Source organism: Bufo gargarizans, chromosome 2 (assembly GCF_014858855.1).
Source record: "Bufo gargarizans isolate SCDJY-AF-19 chromosome 2, ASM1485885v1, whole genome shotgun sequence".
Classification (NCBI taxonomy): domain Eukaryota; kingdom Metazoa; phylum Chordata; class Amphibia; order Anura; family Bufonidae; genus Bufo; species Bufo gargarizans.
Window position 1 is genome coordinate 642743020 of NC_058081.1, and position 22679 is coordinate 642765698.

General features: G+C 42.9%; 1 protein-coding gene across 2 annotated transcripts in view; it reads right to left on the reverse strand.

Annotated features, from left to right (window-relative positions):
* The window catches only part of LOC122928882 (kazrin-like), a 174829-nt gene that overhangs the window by 99644 nt on the left and 52506 nt on the right, over window positions 1-22679 (reverse strand). For both annotated transcript variants that reach the window (XM_044282174.1, XM_044282173.1), the window contains exon 2: window positions 19787-19858. In XM_044282174.1, the coding sequence (XP_044138109.1) occupies window positions 19787-19858 (72 nt within the window). The remainder of the gene's footprint in view (window positions 1-19786; window positions 19859-22679) is intronic.

A 22679-nucleotide genomic window follows, 5' to 3' on the forward strand; every position in this document is an offset into this window, starting at 1 on the left:
AGCATGCTTTCTGCTGACATTTTTGAAATGTCATACACTGACGTGTAATGAAATGCTAAAATGAATCTTTTCTTACCACAGCATGCTTGCAGACGCCCCCTCGTTGCCCATGGGTATACACAGAGCACTACGTCCAAGGCTTCCGTGAGATTTACCCATGCGACTGCCTCCACATCAGCATCCTCTACTGCGCAGGCGCTTATACAGGAGATTCTGCTGCTTGGTAATTCTGGCAGACCTGGTCACACTTGTTTTAACCCGTTCGTGACCAAGCCTGTTTGGGCCTTAATGACCAAGCCAAATTTTGGAAATCTGACATGTGTCATTTTAGCTTAGAATAACTTTGTAACAATTTTGCACATCAAAGTAATTCTGACATTGTTTTCTGGTCACATATTGTACTTTACTTAGGTGGTAAAATACTACCGATAAAATATGCGTATCTTTATTTAAAAAAAAGTGAAAATCTATGAAATTTTAAAAAAATTGGCATTTTCCTATTTTTAACTTCAATATTTCACATACATACATACTATTCAATATTTTATATATTTTTTTATTTAGATGTGGGGGGGGGGGGCGCCCTAATAACTTTAACACATCTGGGGGCCATATTGCCCTGATCGGGGTGCTGGGGGACCCGATCGGGGCATAATTTGAACTTCTCTCTCCTGAGAAGAGACCTTACGGAGAGCAGCGGTGAGCGGCGGCCGGCTTTCAGTCTGCGCATCCGCCGGGCCACCGCCATCTTTTTTGAAAGTAAGGGGGGGGTGGGAGGTGAGGATCGGGAGCCAGATTAGGGCCAGAAGCGCAGGGGGACCAGATCGCTGCACTGGAGACTCTCCCTCCTCCCTTAAAGTGTATCACGGCAATCACGTGATCAGAGACCGCTTGTCACGGTCTCTGATCACTGCACCGAGCCCTCAGCTACCTCCGGTAGCTGCAGGTACGGAGCTACAGCACTTGATTTTATCGCTAACTTGGACTGAAGTGCCGCCGTAAAAAGCCGCGCTCCAGCCCAAGGCCCCTTAGTGACCGCCATAAAAACACGTATGGGTGGTCACTAAGGGGTTAATGGAAAAACAATCTGCGTTAGAGGTTTTTCGAGATTTTAATACTGATGGCTTATCCTCTGGATAGGTCATCGGTGGGGGGTCAGACATCCAGGACCCCTGCCAACCAGCTGTTTGAGAAGGCACCTGTACTTGCAACAGCACAAGACCTTCTCACAGGCAGGTGTGGGCAATCTGTGGCACTCCAGCTGTCGTGAAACTACAATTCCCAGCATGCTCCATTACATATTTTGAAAGTTCTGAGAAGAGCAGAGCAAGTATGCATGCTGGGAGTGATAGTTTCACAACAACAGAAGCAGTGCCACAGGTTGCCCACCCCTAGGCCATGTGATGTCCCATCACTGGTCACATGGCCTAGGAGCAGCTCAGCCCCATTGAAGTGAAGTGAATAGGGCCGAGCTGTGATCCCAAGCACAGCTGCTATACAATGTACGGTACTGCGCTTGGTGAGCAGAAAGGCCGAAGCATCCAGCCCAGAGGATAGGTCGTCAGTATAAAAGTTCAGAAACCCCTTTAAAAGGGATATATGGAGCAGGCTCATGAGTACATCGCTTCACTCAGCGCACCTCCTGGATACCTGTGTAAGGAAAGCATAAACCAGTATTCACTTTATAAGACGCACTGCTATTCTCCCCACTTGGGGAAAAAAGGCGAAAAATACGGTGTACTGAATCCTTTACCATAAAACCATATATCAATCTCCTCAGTAACTCTAGCTCGATAACATATTGCCTGTAGTTCACACTGCATTTTCATGGTGACAGCTTACCTCCAAGCCTGTCAAAATAGACGGCATTCGTATTCTACTGTAGTCTATAGTACAGTCAGATACTTAAAAGGAGTATTCCGGCAAAATAACGTAATTTTTAAAAACTTGCATTAAGGCCGCTAGCTGTGACCCAAACAGAACCCACACCTATACATATAACCATAGCTTCGATTTACCTTGCAACCCATATGTCTAGCCCCTATGTGAGCCTGCAACACACTGAGTATCATGGTGCCTGATCCTCCCTCACAAAACTACAATCCCCACAATCCCTAGCTTTCCTGCTGTGAAGGTTGATGTTTACTGATTGGCTGCCTGATATACAATCCGGTCACGCCCCCATTACTCAGTGATCACCAGCACACCGACACTCCCTTTGTTTCACAAGACATTTAGGAAGAGAATTGATAGCAACACACTGAGCATGCTCGACCTAACAAAGGCTCACAACTACAGGTCGATGTCATGGTAATTTATGGGGAAACACAGTGGGTAGCAGAGGAAGAAAACTACTTTATAACTACTAAAAACTGTAAATATGTGAAATGTACATTATATTAGGTAATTATCTGATGAATTTGTCTAAAACAAATAAAACCTATGTTAACCAGGGGGAGGAGGATGAAGGATGGGAATATTGCAGATTCTATCCTTATTGTTAGCTCAGGCCAAAACCTCAGGTTCCTAACGCCCAGCTGTAGCTTTTACGATTGTTGTAAATTCCCTGTCCGTTTAAATAAAAAGCAAGACAAGCAGGTCTGTCCAGATGGGAAATCCTAGGTTATCCAGGCTGCGCACTGCATGGAGGAGCTGAGAAACAAAGAGAATAGACCGTTCTTTATTTATATGGTCAACAGAAGTGTAACCTGCCCCCTACTACACAAAGCAGGGCAACCCTGTGCTAAATCCTGATCATTTTACCATTCCTTTTTTGTGTCTCCATGAACACAAACTACCATGTCTACATATCTGTCCGCAAAGAACAGATCCGCAAAATACTAATCTGTGTGCATGCCGTGTTTTTCTCTCTCACATCAATAGAATGAGCTGTTCTTCTCTGCAAAACGAACCACAATAGGACATGTTCTATCATTCGTAGAGCGGAAAACCGGAGCTGCTAAAAAATGCTGATGTGTGCTGTCCGCAAAAAATGTGGATAGCCCACGGATGAAAAATACGGATAGCCCACGGATGAAAAATACGGTTGTGTGCATGAGACCTTAGACCTCTTTCACACAAGCGAGTTTCCCCCGTGGGTGCGATGCATGAAGTGCATGCATAGAACCAGCACCGAATCCTAACCCATTCATTTCAACTCAAATTTTCTTTTACGCATCAGTTCTGCTTTGCATGTTCTATATACTGCCTTTTTCACGCACCCCTATAGTTAGTGAATAGGGCTTCAGTGAAAAACACATTGCATCCGGATGTAACCTGGATGCAATGCATTTTTCACTGAAGGTTGCTAGGAAATGTTGTTCGTTAATCTTCTGTTTTTTATTACGCGTGTGAAAAACTCATCAAAACTTTGATTGCGCAAAACAATGAACGCAATCGCAGACAAAACTGACTGAACTTGCTTGTGAAATGGTGCGAGTTTCACTGAACGCACCCTGGCACAATCCATATCGTTCATGTGAAAGATGCCTTACGGGACAGATGGAAGGGAGAAGGACTACAAGACTGGACTACAAGACTGGACTACAAGACTGGACTACAAGACTGGACTACAAGACTGGACTACAAGACTGGACTACAAGACTGGACTACAAGACTGGACTACAAGACTGGACTACAAGACTGGACTACAAGACTGGACCACAAGACTGGACTACAAGACTGGACTACAAGACTGGACTACAAGACTGGACTACAAGACTGGACTACAAGACTGGACTACAAGACTGGACTACAAGACTGGACTACAAGACTGGACTACAAGGGGTCTGTTTGTAGTCTGTAGCCATGGAGACACACAGGTCTGTGTAGGAACTGTGGACACAAAATAGATATTTCTTTAAATGTTAACACTGCAAATGCACTGGAGGGATAACCAACCAAAATAATGATTAGGAAGGGGTGTACACCCCCTTTCTCTACTACAGGAGAAGTCATAGTGGCGTGGAGAATGGGCCTTACAACCCTCTCCCTATTGTCTGTTGCTTAGCAACTTAGATCAGCAAAACATTTTGCATTAGAAAACATAGGAGGTAAAGGACATCATAATGAATGGTTACAACTGGAAACACATTCTCTACCCTCCCCCTGATATCTCCCATTTATAGCCGCTTTATAATAAATGATTATTATGCAGATCCATGACAACGGAGCCGTGTAAATGCACAAAACAATCAATGCTTATAAACCCATGGCTCTTTATTGACAAATTTTCACATTTTCTGCATGATCAACCCACCTCCTGCATGCACAGCAGGTAATCTGTCCATTTATTAGATGTAAAAAAGTTGATTGAATGAATGCTAAATGGCCCTTAAAGGGGGTTCTGCAAGCCTTTACAAGTGGTGGCCGATCCACAGAACAGGAACATTACTATCTGATCCGATGTTCTTCAATTGCTCTACAGCTCTGTCTGTTGTGCAGTGGACAGAGCTGGTAACTGCTGTGCTGCCCCCATTCACTTCAGTGGGAGGAGCGCAGATGTATCCGGCTCTGTCCACGGAATGGGCTGTGTGGTTTCAGAGCCAAAGCTTCTGCAGAACAGCAGATCGGCAGGGATTCTGGGCCTCAGTGATGGCTTATTCTGATCGGACAACCCATTTAAGACCATTTATATCAGGGATCAGCAACCTCTGGTGCTCAAGCTGTTCTGAAACTACAACTCTCAGAATCCTCCATTCACTTCTATAGGAGTTGCAAGAACAGCTGAGCAAGTGTGCATGCTGGGAGTTGTAGTTTCACAGCAGCTGGAGTGCCGAAGGTTGCTGACCCCTGATCTATATTGCTAAAATAAAAACCGCAATAAAAAAAAAAGAATAATGTTACATCATCACAATTTTTGCCTTTTGGACATAAGCTCACCAAACTTAGGGCTCCATCATTCATTTTTACAATGCAGTGTCTGAGTGGGGTTCCATAGGCCCAGCCACACAAATTATCTGGGCAAGTCCATTAGGTCTTGAATCGTCTATAGTGGTAAATTATCAGCTCCAAAAGTTTTTTTTTATTCCTGGACTTTTGGTACCCCCCATGGCTCCATAGATTGGGCCAGCCCGATTCTGTCTGCAATGCAATATAGGGGCGGTTAGGGGTGTGTATTTCAGTAACCAGCAGAAATGTGAATACAGCTCTGGGGTATAATTAGACATGTAATTTTCATGTAGATTATACCGATTATAAATAAACAATTTGGAAAATTATTATTATTAGCATGGGAGCTGCACGTTTCCCTTTAATATATCTTTATCACTGAAGACAGACGTCTGCAACTCACTCAAAACAAAGGAAAAAAAAAGGCAAAGGCCTCTTGCTTATCAAAGTGCTTTTTCCTCATCAGCAGGATGCTCCCGCACATTCAGGTATTAACTTCCCGGTGGAGAGGAAGAATATATAAACATGAAACTGTCACAAGAGTGGTCCCCAGGGCTCCAGCCATGACATGGTGACATCACTGGAAAACCAAACTCATCAACGAAGGTTCCTGGAAGAGGTTGAAGAGTAATAAAAGTGTCAAAAACAATGACAGTCTGGGGTGAAGGAGATTCCCCCAGGTTCAGCTACATTCACGGATGCTAGTCATAGCATAGGCCTTAAATTCTTCATCACTGATCCACTTATGTTTTATTGTTGAGCCTGTGCTACAGGGGAACCGGTCTAGGGAGCTGCTTGATGGGAAACCACCATGTTGACTTGAGCTGCTTCATTTCCAACTGACCTCATCCACACTACCAAATTACTAGGGTTGCACCGGGTATCGAATTTTCAATAACCAATCAATACTTTTAGACCCGGATCGATACAATAACGGGATTTTCTATTTTCCGATACTAGGCATGCCATGTTCTCCTCAGCAGCACAGTGGAGAAGGAGGAAGTCCCTCACTCCCTCCCCACTGTGACGCGGCTGCTGCGGCCACCAATGAAAAGAGTGGGGAGGGGCTGTGGTCACTGCGCTACCAATGAATATAATTTACCCCTAAATACAAATGTATACTCAGGTGCAGGCCGTATCACATACCCAACACCTGGCCTTAATGACAGGGCACACCTAAGGGGTTAATTACCGCGGATCGTCATGCCCTGTCATTGAGGCCAGCACCCGACCAAGCAAACATTTGTATTTAGGGGTAAATTATATTCATTGGTGGCACAGTGGCCACAGCCATCTCCTCCTCCTCCTCAGTATTATAATCATGTTCATTGGTCCTAGTCACCCTAATAGAGCTTTATTAGGGTGAATAGGACAAGGGTTCTAGCCCCCTAGTGTGGCTAAAGAAAAAATAAATAAAAGAAAAAATAAAAGAAAAAATACACCCACCAAAATATTAAAAGTTTAGATCACCCCCTTTCCCAATTTTACATATAAAATTATAATAAAAAAAAGGCCGAACTGTTAAAACATTAAAATATCTCCTATGCAGTGAAAATAAAATAAACACGCAATTTGCCATTTTATAGTCACCTTGTCCCTCCCCCCAAAAATGGTATAGGACTGTTCTTTTATGGGCTGGATGTTCCATAAAATGTGGAATACACACAGCTTTTTTGGTGTTTAATTTTTTTCCCGTGGTATTGAATGGTATCGAGTATCGCAATACTTTTTATAGTATCGGAATCTAATCAAAATTTTGGTATCATGACAACCCTACAAATTACAGCACTGTACAACCTCCGGGCTCCACAGTCGTAAGGCTGCACTGATTGGAAAGTCTGTAGGGTCCCGATGTATCAAACTACAGACAGAGCTTTTTATTTTGTGGATTCTGTATGACACATTGCATCTAGCCAAGTATATTTCCATAATATGGCACTACCTGGAGAGCCTATGGCTGTGCAGCATGGCGATTCTAGGCATAAGCCCAGATAGTAAACAGCTATTATTACTGCAGGGTATATGTAGCATGGCATGACTAATAAATGGCCACACGTGTAATGTATGAACGTGCAGAGTTGGCCAGACCTAAAGCTTCTTTTTGAGAGGTTCTTAATTCTGGCCTAGAGAGGACTGTGCATGTGTGGCCACCCCTCTTCATCGCTGCGGGGGTTCCAAAAACAGCAGAGCGCTGGCTCGGCCATGTTTGGCAGTCCCATAGCGGTGAATAGAGAAATGGCCGTCCTTGCATGATGCACTCTCCATTTATGGGACCTCTGAAAATAGCCAAGCGTGCCCGCTCAGCTATTTTCAGAACTCCCACAGCAATGTATAGAGAGCATGCACAGTGTACTCTCCTTCACTCTGTTCTTTTGATATGAGCAGGTCTCAGAGGTGGAACCTGCACCTGACACTCATCACATATCCTAATGATACACCATCAATGTCCCAGATGGGCCAAGCCCTTTAAAGGGAACCTGTCACCTGGATTTGGGGTATAGAGCTGAGGACATAGCACATCCGCAATATCCAGTCCCCATAGTTCTCTGTGCTCTTATTGTGTAAAAAAAAAAACCACATATACATACATACATACATATATATATATACACATACATACATATATATACATACACACACATACACACACATACATACGTAAATGAGGCAAGTAAGAAGCCCAAGGAGCTGTTACCAACGATGCCAGAGCCTAGCCATGCGCACTGTGAAGGAGCCCAGCACCGCATCCTCCGAATCTCCTCCTTGCCCCTGGATGTAAAAAAAGCTAAATCACTGTAATCTCGCGCTGCGCAAGCGCAGTGTCGGCATAGTGTTCCTTCCCTGTGCTGGCATCAGCCTCAGGGAATGAACTGCACATGAGCTAGCTCGTGCATCGCGAGATTAAAGCGTTCTAGCTTTGTGATGCCGGGGAGCAAGGAGGAGATTCGGAGGATGCGGGCGGTGCTGGGCTCCTTCACAGTGGGCATGGCTGGGCTCAGAGTCAGAGAACGCTGGACTCATCTCTGAAGCATACAGGAGACAGGACTCATCTAAGGTTCATTTACATCTATACAATTGTTTTTTTTTACACAAAAGCACACAGAGCTATGGGGACTGGGTATTGCGGATGTGCTAGCGGCGATCTAAGCAGCCCATGTCCTCAGCTCTATACCCAAAATCCAGGTGACCGGTTCCCTTTAATATACACACAGGTGCAGAATGATCCTATTCATTGTAAATGCTACTGCTTATAAACCCCACTGCAGATTTGTACCGAACAAGGTGGCATCTCCATTACAGAATGCACAACAAGTCTCATTATGCTCATTTTCTGTATACTTTGCCGGCAGTCATCAGAAAACCTAGCCCTCTGGTCTTCATGCCAGGGATTTTGCAGAGACCAGATTGTTCGAGCCTCAATCTCTTGCTACCAGCTAGCATATGGAGGGGAAAAGAGTAGCGGGAGCGTGGGCTGCTGATGTCTGGTCAGACAGAATTCCAAAAAGATGCTTTTGATGTCCAGGCTAATAAGCAATATAAAATATTGCACCGTCACCGCCCTGCCAAGTGTTTTCAGACTGAGCTGAACTTTTCTCCTGAATGATCAGGGCACGTTTCTGAAGGTGAAAAGTACAGAGCGTGGCACTGTGCTATTAAGCCGGTGTTGGCTCATATCATAGTCTGTTTTATCCCTGAGCCAAATCTATCTAGAGAGACTTACAACAGAGAGGAAATTAAACTTTCAGAGCGTTGGCTATCTGGTTGGATATACACCAAAGCGGGGTACAACAGGAACGCACTAGGAGCATCCCTCAAAGCAATACAGACTGCGCTGCGGTAGCATCTGCTGCTTAGCCAACAGTACTGCATAATGGTGCTAAAGAACCCCCAGGCTGCCGCTTTATCATCATGAAGAATGCAATGCTCAGTGCTACGATCTACTGCACCATGATGTGGAGTACAAAGCCTGCAATTAACCTCCGTACTAAACAATTATGGCTGTACTGCAGCAAATAAAAATGTCCTTGAATCCCCAGTGTAGACCTTCCATAGACACAACCACACTGGTATTTAGTCACTTCCAACTCCAGTAGAATCTGGTCGCGTAGTATTTGATTCTCTACCATTTTAAATCATTTTCCTTTTATTTTGTACCCCTCCATGTTAAGCAACAATACCAGCCATATGAAAACTCTACAAGCATTCAAGTCCATATCCTTGTGCATTGACAGGAAAAGTTTGGAACATTTAAAGGGGTTGTACAAGATTTAAAATATGGCGGCTTTCTTCTTCAAACAGCACCACTATCGTGTATACCTATTTGGCAGTATACACCAGGCTGGTACTCGCCATAGAGCTCTAGAAGATGCCACCAGCAATCAACAGTACAATGTTACTACAGAGCATAGATCTATACTACCGTCTATACAGATTCTTCAGCTGTACCTACACAGGAAGTTTGACAGGCGTTTATAAAAAAGTGGTGCCGTTTTTACCATTTCTTTGAGCTTCAGAACTCACAGTCAGGAGCTCGCAAATAAAAGTTTCCCTGGACTAGCACATTGATGGACTACCCTTAGGACAGACCATCATATCCTTTATTGGCGAGGATGCAACCTTTGGTTCCCCACTGTTCAGGACAAGGAAGGAGCTTTGGAATCTATGCCTGGTACTGCAGCTTGTCCCACAGGTCGGCCTACCACTGATCAAACACTGATGGTCTATTCTAACAGCCATAGGCAGAAAGACTGAACAGTCTTCGGTGAGGTCAGTCTTCTGTCCTTCACCTAGTAGCTGAAGTCAAATAGGAGCACCAAAGATTCAGATCAAATGGTTGAATGCTTTGACGTAGTGTAAAGTCTTTACTTATATGCAGTATTGAGTGGGAACAGATTCTTTTAAAATGTTCTCCTCATAACTTTCAATAAAAATGATCTTCAATAGACCATGAATGTCAGTCTACGCCATCAATGGTAGAAGGTTGGGGCAGTCTATTAAATGCACATAGAGAGTTCAGGACTCCGCGCAAAAGAATATAATATAGCAATATACGTTTTTTGAGAATATTCACATGTATGACATGTCTGAAAAGTAACAAACCTTACTAAGCACCATTATGAGGAAAGGAATTAAGCTAATGAAAGATACATTAGCTCAAATTCCATTCTTTGGGGTCTCATGTTTCACAATATGATTATGTAACTGGAGAAGTATTCTTTTCTAGGCCTGATGGATGATCATGTGCCGCCATAGTTATGAGGAACTCTTGCACAAACAAAATAGATGTAGCAGAGTTCCATGCTGCACAGTATGTAAGGCGAGAACTCTGGGTTAGTCCCGATATACATAACTGCATACAAGGTCCATGAACCTGCAATACGGCACCATCAGAAATGTATGGCTCTTTACTACACTTTGTGGAATATTTATGTAGGCACAGCACTGACGGCTGAGAGGAAGTGGGAGCACGTCAGAGCTAGCTGAGATCGTGAGCCTGATAAAACTTCTGAACATTAGAGGAGCAGCATGCTTTTCTGTAAATGTGATTTATTCCCTTCTCAGCTCCCAAGAAGAAAACAGAGGAAGTAAGGAAAGTAAGGTCACTGCATACACTACTGGCAGAAGGGAGACATAACCTACTTCTGAGAGAAATGCAATTAGCTGTGCAGCTGAAACACAGAATAATATGACTGAGACTGTAGGGAAGATGAAAAACACTCGTTACTTCACAGTTATGATTGTACCAAGAAGCACAGCCAATATTCCAACTTTTTTTTTTTTTTTTTTTTTGTACTCCAGTACGCTTTAGGATGTTTCTACACTATACAAAAATAAAATGTAAAAACTGCAAAAGATGTACAATGTTGTCAATGTGAAAAGACAAAGATAACGCATCTATAGAATTACTCAAACCATACAAAGGAAGGGGTAATTTTAGGTGTGGCACACTAGGCAACTGTCTAGAGTCCCAGAAGCACTGGACCACTAGGAGAAACCCAAGTAGGGTATGTACTTCTTTCACTGTTCTAAAACACCAGGGACATTGTATGGCAGTATCTGCTACAGTGGATCTCTGTTTTCTTAGCATCATGTAGAAACGATATGGTATACATAATGAATAGAGATGGTGGCATCTCTCCCTTCAGGAAACTCAGGAGTCCAAGCGTTCAGTGTACCATTACAGTTTCACCCACCTGCTCATGGAAGGAAAAGCGAATCTGGCAATTAGGACCCTTATGGGATTTAGAAATCATTGGCTTCATTCTGGCCTTAATACCCATGACTTATAGACTGCTATCATATTTCCCTATTGGAACAAGAGGCCTGGGGGTTTGTAATTGCAAATTCCATATATTAAAAGAAAATAAGATCTGTTATTAAGTTGGACACTGGAGGTAATATCACAAAAGACAAGGCAGGCAGAATTTCAATTCTGAAACTGACAACACAAATCTTCAAGCAGCAGCCATCAGCAATGCAAAGAAATTTGGCCTGGGGCAACCAAACGCCGCCTCCACCATCTGATGTATCTGTATTAATAAAGCAAGCTCTTTGGAAAAGGAACTTTTCATCCCTCTTGAATATACTCTAATCAGAAAGCTGTCTGTACAAGTGATTTTTTTAGTTTAACCAGCAAACTCAAAGAGGTTACCAATAAAGGCTGTATTTTCCTATCGAGGGGATCACCACAGAGTTCCATACATAAATTGCATAGATGTGTTGCTTGGAATCCCTTTGTAGGGTCTATGATTTTTTTTGCCATCTCCTTTTCTAAAGAAGAACTTAAAAGAAGAAGAAGAAAAAAAAAAAAGGATTTTTGAAGGAACAAATCTAATTTCCATAGTTCTATTTAGTGAAGGCAGCTTTCCAATTAAGATAACGTGAAATACTCAGCCTGGAGTAAGCAGCACATGCAACGGTGGCTCCATGAGCCAAAGCCTGCTTGTAACCACCACAAACCCCTTCTTCCACTGATTGTCAAATGTTAGACTGCAGCTTGGAAAAAACCAAAAGGAACCTTCATGCATCTGCCAGATCGTTTCAACTGAGTTTGGCAGCGGTGGTTTGTGGCAGGAAGATTCATGCCAAGTTTTTCTGTAGAGTCTTCTGACTCCTGGTTATGTCAATAAGTAGTCATATGGAAGTGGTCATGAAACAAGCCGAAATTTGGCCAAGGTACTTGGATATCAAGTGGTTTTAGACGAAAACATGGCCCCATTGTTCATGATAGCCATAGTCCAGATTTTATCTTTCCAGTAATAAGTACAAACTGAAAGCTAAACTGGTTTCTATGAGTAATAAGACCACATCTTTTCTAAGAAGGTTCCGATACATGAAATGGTACTTTGGAATGATGGTTTGTAACTATATAATGTTCATCATGTCACAGTGGCCTTAGGATATTATAATAATCGAAATATGGAAGATCCAACTAATCGGCAATAACATTTCTGTGGTAAAACTCCTGCATTACAGAAGTGCATGCAGTGATTGGATGTCCTCCTACAGTAGTGTCCCGGGATGAGCTGCTCTTTTAGACAACAGGTAAGGGCACAGCCATGTTGTTTCTAATACACTTTGTATTGTATCTGAAGAAGTTCCTGTCCTCAACATAGAACCTGACTTACGTCTACAAGCAAATATTTCTGACTTTTAGATGTCTAGACTTTAGTTATTTGCTTACTATTCTTTAATCTTGCAACATTTTGGGGCTTCTGAACCAATTACTAGTTTTCTATAGTGTTGACTTCTTGCAATAGTTTCAAACTTACAACGGTTGCACCTGACTGAATGTTGTAACTTGCAATTACATATACACCCCTAGATTATACACGTGGGCAAAATCCTATAACATTACGCCTCATAGAAGTGTTCCAAAAAGTTACTTCACCTGAAGTCCAATGCTCGTTCCACTTGAACTTAAAATGGTCAAAAACTTCAGCTTCCTCACACAGTAAAAGTATAAAAATAAAATATACAGTGGATGAAGAAGCCGCATGAATTCAGAATAACTTAAGCCATCTTTAATAGCATCTCAAGAGCACTGGCAATGAGATATTTGCACAAGAGTTGTAAGATACACGGATACTCTTAACGCAGAACAATGGCCCATGCTGTTCAACCAGTGTGTGATCTGAAGGCTTATGCAGTACACATCCATCTACGTCTGGACCCTTCTATCAAGACAGAGATAAGAAAAGGCGCAACCCAAAACAGGCTAATTAATTCTCTAAAGGAGAGATCATGTTTGATGCCCCTATATTAACATTACAGTCATGTCTTTAATTTGCAGAAGCTGAAGACGCACTTGTAGGGCTTCGTTCAGAAACCACAAGGCTGTTAAATGGCTCCTGCCCATGCTATGAGCTCAGACTGAAGAGTATTTAAAAAAAAATAAAAAATAAAAGCTTTAGACTAGGGATCGACCGAAATTTATTTTCTAGATCCGATACAGAGAACCTGTAAACTTTCAGGCCGCTAGCCGATAACTTACAGATATTCTGTGCATCATATTTCAATAGTTGGGACTTTTCGGACGTGGTAATATGCGATATGTTTATTGTGTATATATTTTATATGTAAAATTGGGAAAGGGGGTGATTTATACATATTTTGGTGTTTGTTTTTTTTACTTTTTATTTAATAACTATTTCCCCCCTTAGGGGCTAGAACCTGGGATCTTTTAATCCCTTGTCTTATTACCCTAATAGAGCTCTACTAGGGTGAATAGGACTTCACACTCTCCCTGCTGCCCTGTGCATAGTACACACAACAGCAGGGAGATTACCATGGCAGCCAGAGCTTTAGTAGCGTCCTGGCTACCATGGTAACCAACTGGAGCCCCAGGATTACACTGCTACGGCTCCGATCAGAAGCTGCCACCGTCACCAATGAAGAGGAGGGGAGGGGAGCTTGTGGCCACTGCGACCAATTACTTTAATACTAGAGGGGGGGGGTTGGGGGCGCACTGCACCACCAATGCTTTTAATACTGGGGGGTGGGCGTGCACCACCAATGACAATTAATGTTTAATACAGGAGGCGGGTGTGTCGACGCAGAATCACATAGCTGGCACCCTGCCTGACAGAGAGCTGCGATCAGTGGCAGCAGTTAACCCCTCAGGTGCAGCACCTGAGGGGTTAACTGCCACTGATCGCAGCTTCCTGTCAAATAGGCTGGGCACCGCCTCCTGTATTTGTATTAGACGTTATTCATTGGTGGCGCAGTGTCCCCGCCCCTCCTCCGGCTCCTCCTCCTCCAGCGCTCTCCTCATTGGCAGTGCGGCACAGGGGGGTGGGGAGAGAGCGACTCCTTCTCCCTTGTGCGGCTGAGGGAACATGAGCGCGCTGACAGCAGCGCACTCATTTTCTGTGATAGCGCGCTGGACACAATATCGGCATGTTAGATGTCGATAATTTTAAAAATCATGAATATCTACCAATAATATCGGTAACTCCGATAATCGGTCGATTCCTACTTTAGACCATTCTGTAATATCTGCAAGAGAAAATAAATTGCTTTCCAGATGCCCTAAAGCAGGGGTGCACAACCTGCGGCCCGGGGGCCACATGCGGCCCTTGATACCATTCTGTGCGGCCCCCCCAACCATCTGGTAACAGACATCTATGCCTATGTCTTGTGGCTGCTCACATGTATTTCTCCCATTAGATGGGAGTCCTGGAAGTGTAACTAGACATTAACGGTATATGTGTGTTCAATATGCCATAAGTACAATATTTAAGTTGTTAATACACCTTTAAATTTTAATTTCGGCCCTCGTCATTGGTTCAGTCTGGCAATGTGGCCCCCAACCAGGAAACGTTGCACCCCTGCCCTAAAGGGACCTAGAAAAAAATATCAGCAAAGCCAATTCAATGGGGGAGATTTCTCAAAACTGGTGTAAAGGAAAACTGGCTTAGGGTCCCTAAGCCAGTTTTCCTTTACACCAGTTTTGAGAAATCTCCCCCATTGAATTGGCTTTGCTGACATTTTTTTCTAGGTCCCTTTAGGGCATCTGGAAAGCAATTTATTTTCTCTTGCAGATATTACAGAATGGTCTAAAGTAGAAATCGACCGATTATCGGAGTTACCGATGATATTGGTAGATATTCATGACATCTTCTCCAAATTTTTCCAAAACGAGTAAATATGTTAGCTCTTCCAACCTGCAGCTTTCAACTTTTTTTTTTTTCAACTTTTTCGTTGGCTCACTGAAATTTTGCTGGAGTACAAATGCTCCTTCCCATATACTAGAGGTCAATAACTTTAAAGCACATTGGGGGCAATTTATCAAGCCTAGCGTAAAGGAAAACTGACTTACCGTAGTTGCCCATATCAAACCATCAGATTCCACTTTTCATATTTATAAAGGAGCTCTGGAAAATAAAAGGTGGAATCTGATTGGTTGCTATGGGACCCATAGCAACCAATCAGATTCCACCTTTTATTTTCCAGAGCTCCTTTATAAATATAAAAAGTAGAATCTGATGGTTGGAAAAAAAAAAAAAAAAAAAGTTTAAAGCTGCAGGTTGGAAGAGCTGACATATTTACTCGTTTTGGAAAAATTTGGAGAAGATGTCAAGTTTAGCCTCTAGGATGTAAGTAGCAAATGTGACATACAGGCTTAGAAAGTCATTGTTTACTTCCATTACACGCAAATGTAGTACACTTCCGTTGACCCTTAACACAAATTAATGTCACAATACAATAAGTGACCAAGACCTGGGCCATGCAAGGAAAGGTAATGAGTGCCACCAATGACAGTGGTTGATGTTGTATAACAAAAAAATTATAATCGAGTTGGTCCGAGCATGGGCAGATTTTTCACCTGCCATTCAGTCCATGAGTAAACTCTACCAGTCTCTGGTTGGTCTTTATTTACTATACTTTGACCTTAGTATGCTTCTTATGGATATGCTGACCAGTTAAAGCCACATCATTGTGGTTTCATCGAAAAAGCTGATCACTTGGTATCCACCCAAGTCACTAAATAAAATGTACTCTTGTTATGTTTCTGGTCTTCAGGGCAGGAGGCTGCATCAGCTGATATAGGGACTTAACACAATGCTAACATTTAAGTCAGGGTTACCTATTCTTGTTCGTGGATGCAGACAAGAATAGGACATGCTTTATCTTTTTTGCGAGGCCGCGGAGCGGAAATGTGCTGTCCGCATCTTTAGCGGCCCCATTGAAACGATAGGGTCGGCACCCGTTCCGCAATTTGCGGACACGTTCATGCGGACGTGTGAATGGACCCTTATAGATATGAATAGCTTTTATGGAATATTACTGAAATCGTAAAATTATCAAGCATTTGCCAGAACTGACCTTTGTGCCGCAATCTGCACATTTAGACCTCCTCACACTAGGTCTAAAGAGTGGGCGCAGCGTTGGCGGGGAAGGGTCACCAGGCCCGTCTCATTCATAATTTTCTACGCCTGTTTTAGGTGTAGAAAATGTTCTAAATGTAAGACAGCTGGGAAGCTGCCTTACATTTAGAAGCAGCAGTGGAACCGTCAGTTATACAGAGGCCTGCGCTTCTTCATAACTCTGGCAGATCTACCGCCAGGTATGGGGCTTATTAAGCCCGGCATCTAAAACGTCAGTCTTAATAAATGCGCCTTGTAATGAACATTACATTTTTAGTTTTTCCTTTTTCATTAAAATTTGGTGAACATTTCTAAAATTCTGTTTTCACTTTAAGGAAAATCGAGTGCAGAATGAGAGGGAAACTTAGCTTTTTTCATTTTAGCACAAGGCGGCAACTTAAAATATATATAAAAAAAGTGAGAGTCTGTACAGTCCTTTCAGAAAGTGTTCATAGTTGGATGGGCACTGCGATTCGAAAGGGCATGCTGAAAAGTGGATAAATCCTTTGAGACATGTTACAAGATAGGCTACTTTCACACTAGCGTTCGATCGGATCCGTTCTGAACGGATCTGATCATAATAATGCAGACGGAGGCTCCGTTCAGTACGGATCCGTCTGCATTATTTTAGCATAAAAACAGCTAAGTGTGAAAATAGCCTCGTACGGATCCGTCCAGACTTTCAATGTAAAGTCAATGGGGGACGGATCCGCCTGAAGATTGAGCCATATTGTGGCATCTTCAAACGGATCCGTCCCCATTGACTTACATTGTAAGTCTGGACGGATCCGCACGGCCAGGCGGACACCCGAACGCTGCAAGCAGCGTTCAGCTGTCCGCCTGTCCGTGCGGAGGCGAGCGGAGCGGAGGCTGAACGCCGCCAGACTGATGCAGTCTGAGCGGATCCGCTCCATTCAGACTGCATCAGGGCTGGACGGCTGCGTTCGGGTCCGCTCGTGAGCCCCTTCAAACGGAGCTCACGAGCGGACCGACGAACGCTAGTGTGAAAGTAGCCATACAAATATTTCTCAATTTAATTTTTGCACAGGCACACTGTATAATAAAGCTACAATTTATATAATCTAGGTTTCAATTAGTGTATATATTGTATTATAGACTCCACCAGCCGCCCACAGCTGCCACTGAACCAGTTCCTAACAGTCTAAATATTCACAAACGGCTAGAAACCCCAATAAATATTACTGAATGTTAATCTTATATTTGATAAATATATTATGTGGTCACAATAATGCATAATTTACAAGGTCACATTTGCTCTTTTAGAAAACATTTGCCCTTCTGTATAATCCTCTGTAACACTGGCCGAGGCACGGTTATCTGGCATGAATTAAAACAGCATCTGTCTGTGAAATGCATCCTGGGAGACTTCTGAGCTGACCACACAGATTGTAAAAATTCAATCTGCACAAGGTCTCTAAAATCACTAACCTGCATACTTAATGCAGATTTAATGCTATATATTCTTTCTAAGGCTAGGCGCACGACTGAGGTTCTGTTCGGAGCCTCTGGCAGAGATTTCAGCAAAAAAATAAAAAAATGAACATACCGGTGCGTGCGTGCGTGAATATATATATATATATATATATATATATATATATATATATATATATATATATATATACACACATACATCTATATATCTATCTATAATATAAACCACAGGCAGCACCACCCTCCAAAAGTAGCGTAAAAAAAATGGGTGCAAAATCCAAGTACAGCAGCAGGTGCTTACCCAGTAGTAGAGATGAAAAAATTGGACTGCACTCCAAGCAAATCTTCAGAAAAATCTGTATTTATTCACCCATAAATGGCAAAGCGACGTTTCGGCTCCAACTGAGCCTTTCTCAAGCCTGAGAAAGGCTCAGTTGGAGCCGAAACTTCGCTTTGCCATTTATGGGTGAATAAATACAGATTTTTCTGAAGATTTGCTTGGAGTGCAGTCCAATTTTTATATATATATCTATATCTATCTATATCCAGTCCTCAGGGCCCACCTGCCGATCCTGTTTTCAGGATTTTCTTGGTATTGAGCAGGTGACAATGTCCCTGCGTCTTATGGGGTGAATACTAATGAGCATTTCCATTATGGAAGCGCTCATTAGTACCGGAGGACCAAGAAGCGGTGAAGGATCTGTACTCACCGCTTCCTGGTCCTCGGCTGTTGGCTATGCAGTGGCTGCGCACAGCGTGAGGGCGCTCTGTGACCCTTTAAGAACTATCTTCAGTGCAAAGAACAACAAGAAGGCCTGAAAGTGATAATATGGCCACCACAAAGCCTTAACCTCAACATCATCCAGTCTGTCTGAGATTACATGAGGATTTGGGCAGGCCTACATCCACAGAAGATCTATGGTTAGTTCTCCAAGATGCTTCTGAGTTCTTTCAAAGACTGTGTGCAAGTGTACCTAGAAGAACTGATGCTGTTTTGAAGGCAAACGGTGGTCACACCAAACATTGATTGGATTTAGATTTCTCTTTTGTTCATTTACTTTTAGATAAATGCTAAAAAAATAAACGCAACACTTCTAATTTGGAAAGAATTCTTACTTTGCAGCATTGGTTTCTGCACCTGCCTAACTTTTGCACAGTACATCATAATATATCTGTAATTAGGCACTTCAACTGAACTGAATTTTCCAGAGTGACTAGTAAATTAGTAGCTTAGCTTCACAGACGATCATACACTTGGCCAAATACACTTTAGCGTGCACAGAATGCAGCAGGTGGCAGTGGGCGGAGCCAGAGCACAATGACCGTTTTCAGCTTGATTACCCGAGCTCAGACCCTTTGTAGGGGTTCTGCAGAAAGCTCGCAGACATTAGAGACATGCATGCCCCTGACGGGCTGGAACACAATTTGAGTCTTTTACCATCAATCAGACAAGCTTCATCTTTTCCAAGATGTCAGAGCAGTGAAGAGACGGGATTCATTTAAGGAGAGAATTCATGAACAAGGACATTTAATGAACATTATGAATTTGCCTTTAGGAAGAAGGTTTCTACACAAGTCAGGCACAAAAATAGACTATATATTAAGAGAAATGGTTCTCCTCAAACAGTATATTTAGCTAGATTAACCTGGTATACATATGTATGACAGAGACTATATCCATCATATGACCTTGGCTACCCAGGATGCATTCATAAAATTCACTCTAAACCAAAGAATATATAAATCTAGACTGTATTCAGTACAGGAAAGAATGATACACAATGAATGCCATGCCCAACAATAAGCACACAAAACACCAAAACTATAGTTGTGCCAGTGAAATAATGCTGGACAACATAACAGAGCCCAACGGGCAGGCTGTCAGATCTTCAAGTCAGGAGGATCTTAGAAGGAACCAGAGAAGCAATGAATTCATTGAATTTAACAGAATTCAGCCCAGGCAGTGCACTGACTCTTAGGCACCTGTCCAGCCATGAATCAAGTATTTCAGGACCCCCTTTCTCCCCTTGAACATGTCCTTAAGAAAAGCTGGGAGGAAGTCCAGAGCTACTTACATCCGTTGGTGTATTTGTCTTGCATTTGTAGCGTACCAGATCTGCTCAGCTTCATGTTGCCATACTCCAAACCTGCAGAAAAGCAAGGAGGACCATTCCGTTAGTTTTAGTAAATAGGTGAGCACTCGTATTTTCTATACGATACTGCGGGGATCATCAACGCTCGGCACGCCGGCTATTCTGAAACCACAACTCCCAGAATCCTCCTCCTTTCACTTTTAAAGGAGTTAAGAGGGCAGCTGAGCAAGTGCGCATGCTGGGAGTTATAGTTTCACAGTAGCTGGAGTCCCAAAGGTTGCTGATCCCTGTAATACCAGATATCAAATAGTAGAAGATTAGAAACAATACTACAAATAGAATATAAGAACAGTCATCTATATAGAGAAATGACATATATACATACATACACATACACACACACACACACACATACACATACTCTGCTTTTCCAAATAACTAAGGAATTAAATTCTTGCTCCCTGAAGCCATCACTAAAGGGAGTTCTAAAAAGTGAACATAAAAAACAAATTTCTTTTGATGCCATTTCTTTTGATCAGATACAATATATACAACAAAACCTTCTAGGCATCCCAGGAGATCAGCCATGTCACCTTTCCTCATCACTATTCGGAGTCTGATCCAAAGACAAGTGGCCATTGCAGGAGCCTCCTGTCTGCAGCAGGGCAAAAAAGGTCATTAGGTGTCCCCCTTAACCAAGCCCCACCTTGCCAGCCTTAGAGTGAAATTGTAAGTTTGAGGAAAACTGTACAATCGAAAGGAGGCTCTAGGACCCTGATGGTCCGTCTTTAGCCTGGATACAAGATTAGTTATGGTTGGGCATGGAGGCATACAGGTTCCACATGGTATCCTGAGGGACATTTGCCCAAAGCTGGGCCTGTAGATCCTTCACACGCATAGGCTGCCAAAGCTGGTGTCCCAGTTGGTAATGTTAATTTGTCCAATTACCGTATATGCCGGCGTATAAGACGACCCCCAACTTTTACACTGAAAATATAGAGTTTCGGATATACTCGCCGTATAAGACTACCCCTTTTTCAACACACAGCAGTACATTACTGCATCCCACCACCATCCCTGGGTACCACTGCCATCCCTGCATCCCACCACCATCCCTAGATACCACCACCATCCCATGGTATCACCACCATCCCTGCATCCCACCACCTTCCTTGTCCTCCCTCCCTGCCTCCCAGACCCTAAACATGTGCCACCTATACCCTGAACATGTTTTTGTTATGTTATTCTTCATATTCACATTCACATCTGCGCCGCACTTAGATACGCCGCACGGAGATCTCGCACATGTGCAGGAGCGAGATGCGAGCGGCCGTGAGGATCCCGTGTATCCACGCTCGCCGCATGAAATCTCGCACATGCGAGCGGCCGGGAGGATGGCGGTACAAGGAGCATACAAGGTACAGAGCAGGGGGAGGCATACAAGGTACAGAGCAGGGGGCGGTATACAAGGTACAGCGCAGGGGGGGGCATATGCCGGGGGTTACATCGCAGCTCTCAGCTGCTGGGGAAACAAGGCAATAGCCCGGGCTCTCTGTTGATAATTCGGGCGTCCCGGCACTGCAGCACCCGCCATACCCGGCGTATAAGACGACCCCCCACTCTAGAAAATATTTTCTAGGGCTCAAAAGTAGTCTTGTACGCCAGTATATACAGTACTTTTAAGGGCTCTTTCACACTTGCGTTGTTCTGTCCCGGCATAGAGTTCCGTCGTCGGGGCTCTATGCCGGAAGAATCCTGATCAGGATTATCCTAATGCATTCTGAATAGAGAGAAATCCGTTCAGGATGCATCAGGATGTCTTCAGTTCAGGACCGGAACGTTTTTTGGCCGGAGAAAATACCGCAGCATGCTGTGCTTTTTGCTCCGGCCAAAAATCCTGAACACTTGCCGCAAGGCCGGATTCAGAATTAATGGCCATTGAAAGGCATTAACCACTTCAACCCCGCTAGCTGAAACCCCCTTAATGACCAGGCCACTTTTTACACATCTGCACTACACTACTTTCACCGTTTATCGCTCGGTCATGCAACTTACCACCCAAATGAATTTTACCTCCTTTTATTCTCACTAATAGAGCTTTCATTTGGTGGTATTTCATTGCTGCTGACATTTTAACTTTTTTGTTATTAATCGAAATTTAACGATTTTTTTGCAAAAAAAAAAATACATTTTTCTCTTTCAGTTGTAAAATTTTGCAAAAAAAACGACATCCATGTATAAATTTTTAGCTAAATTTATTGTTCTACATGTCTTTGATAAAAAAAATGTTTGGGTAAAAAAAAAATGGTTTGGGTAAGTTATAGCGTTTACAAACTATGGTACAAAAATGTGAATTTCCGCTTTTTGAAACAGCTCTGACTTTCTGAGCACCTGTCATGTCCCAATTTCGGAAAGTAGACACCCTAAGGTATTCACTGATGGGCATAGTGAGTTCATAGAACTTTTTATTTTTTGTCACAAGTTAGCGGAAAATGATGATTTTTTATTTTAGTTTTTTCTTACAAAGTCTCATATTCCACTAACTTGTGACAAAAAATAAAAAATTCTAGGAACTCGCCATGCCCCTCACGGAATACCCTGAGGTGTCTTCTTTCCAAAATGGGGTCACTTGTGGGGTAGTTATACTGCCCTGGCATTTTAGGGGCCCATATGCGTGAGAAGTAGTTTGCAATCAAAATCCGGAAAAAAAGGACAGATGATCTTTTTTTATAGTTTATTTTTATATCCCATGATGCATAACTTCCAATAACCTTTTTCAAAATCTTTCCCCCACTAGGAGCAGCATAGCTATATCCCAAAATGGCTCAGCCAGGGACCCTGACAAAAAGGTGATTTTTAGAAACTTTCGACTACT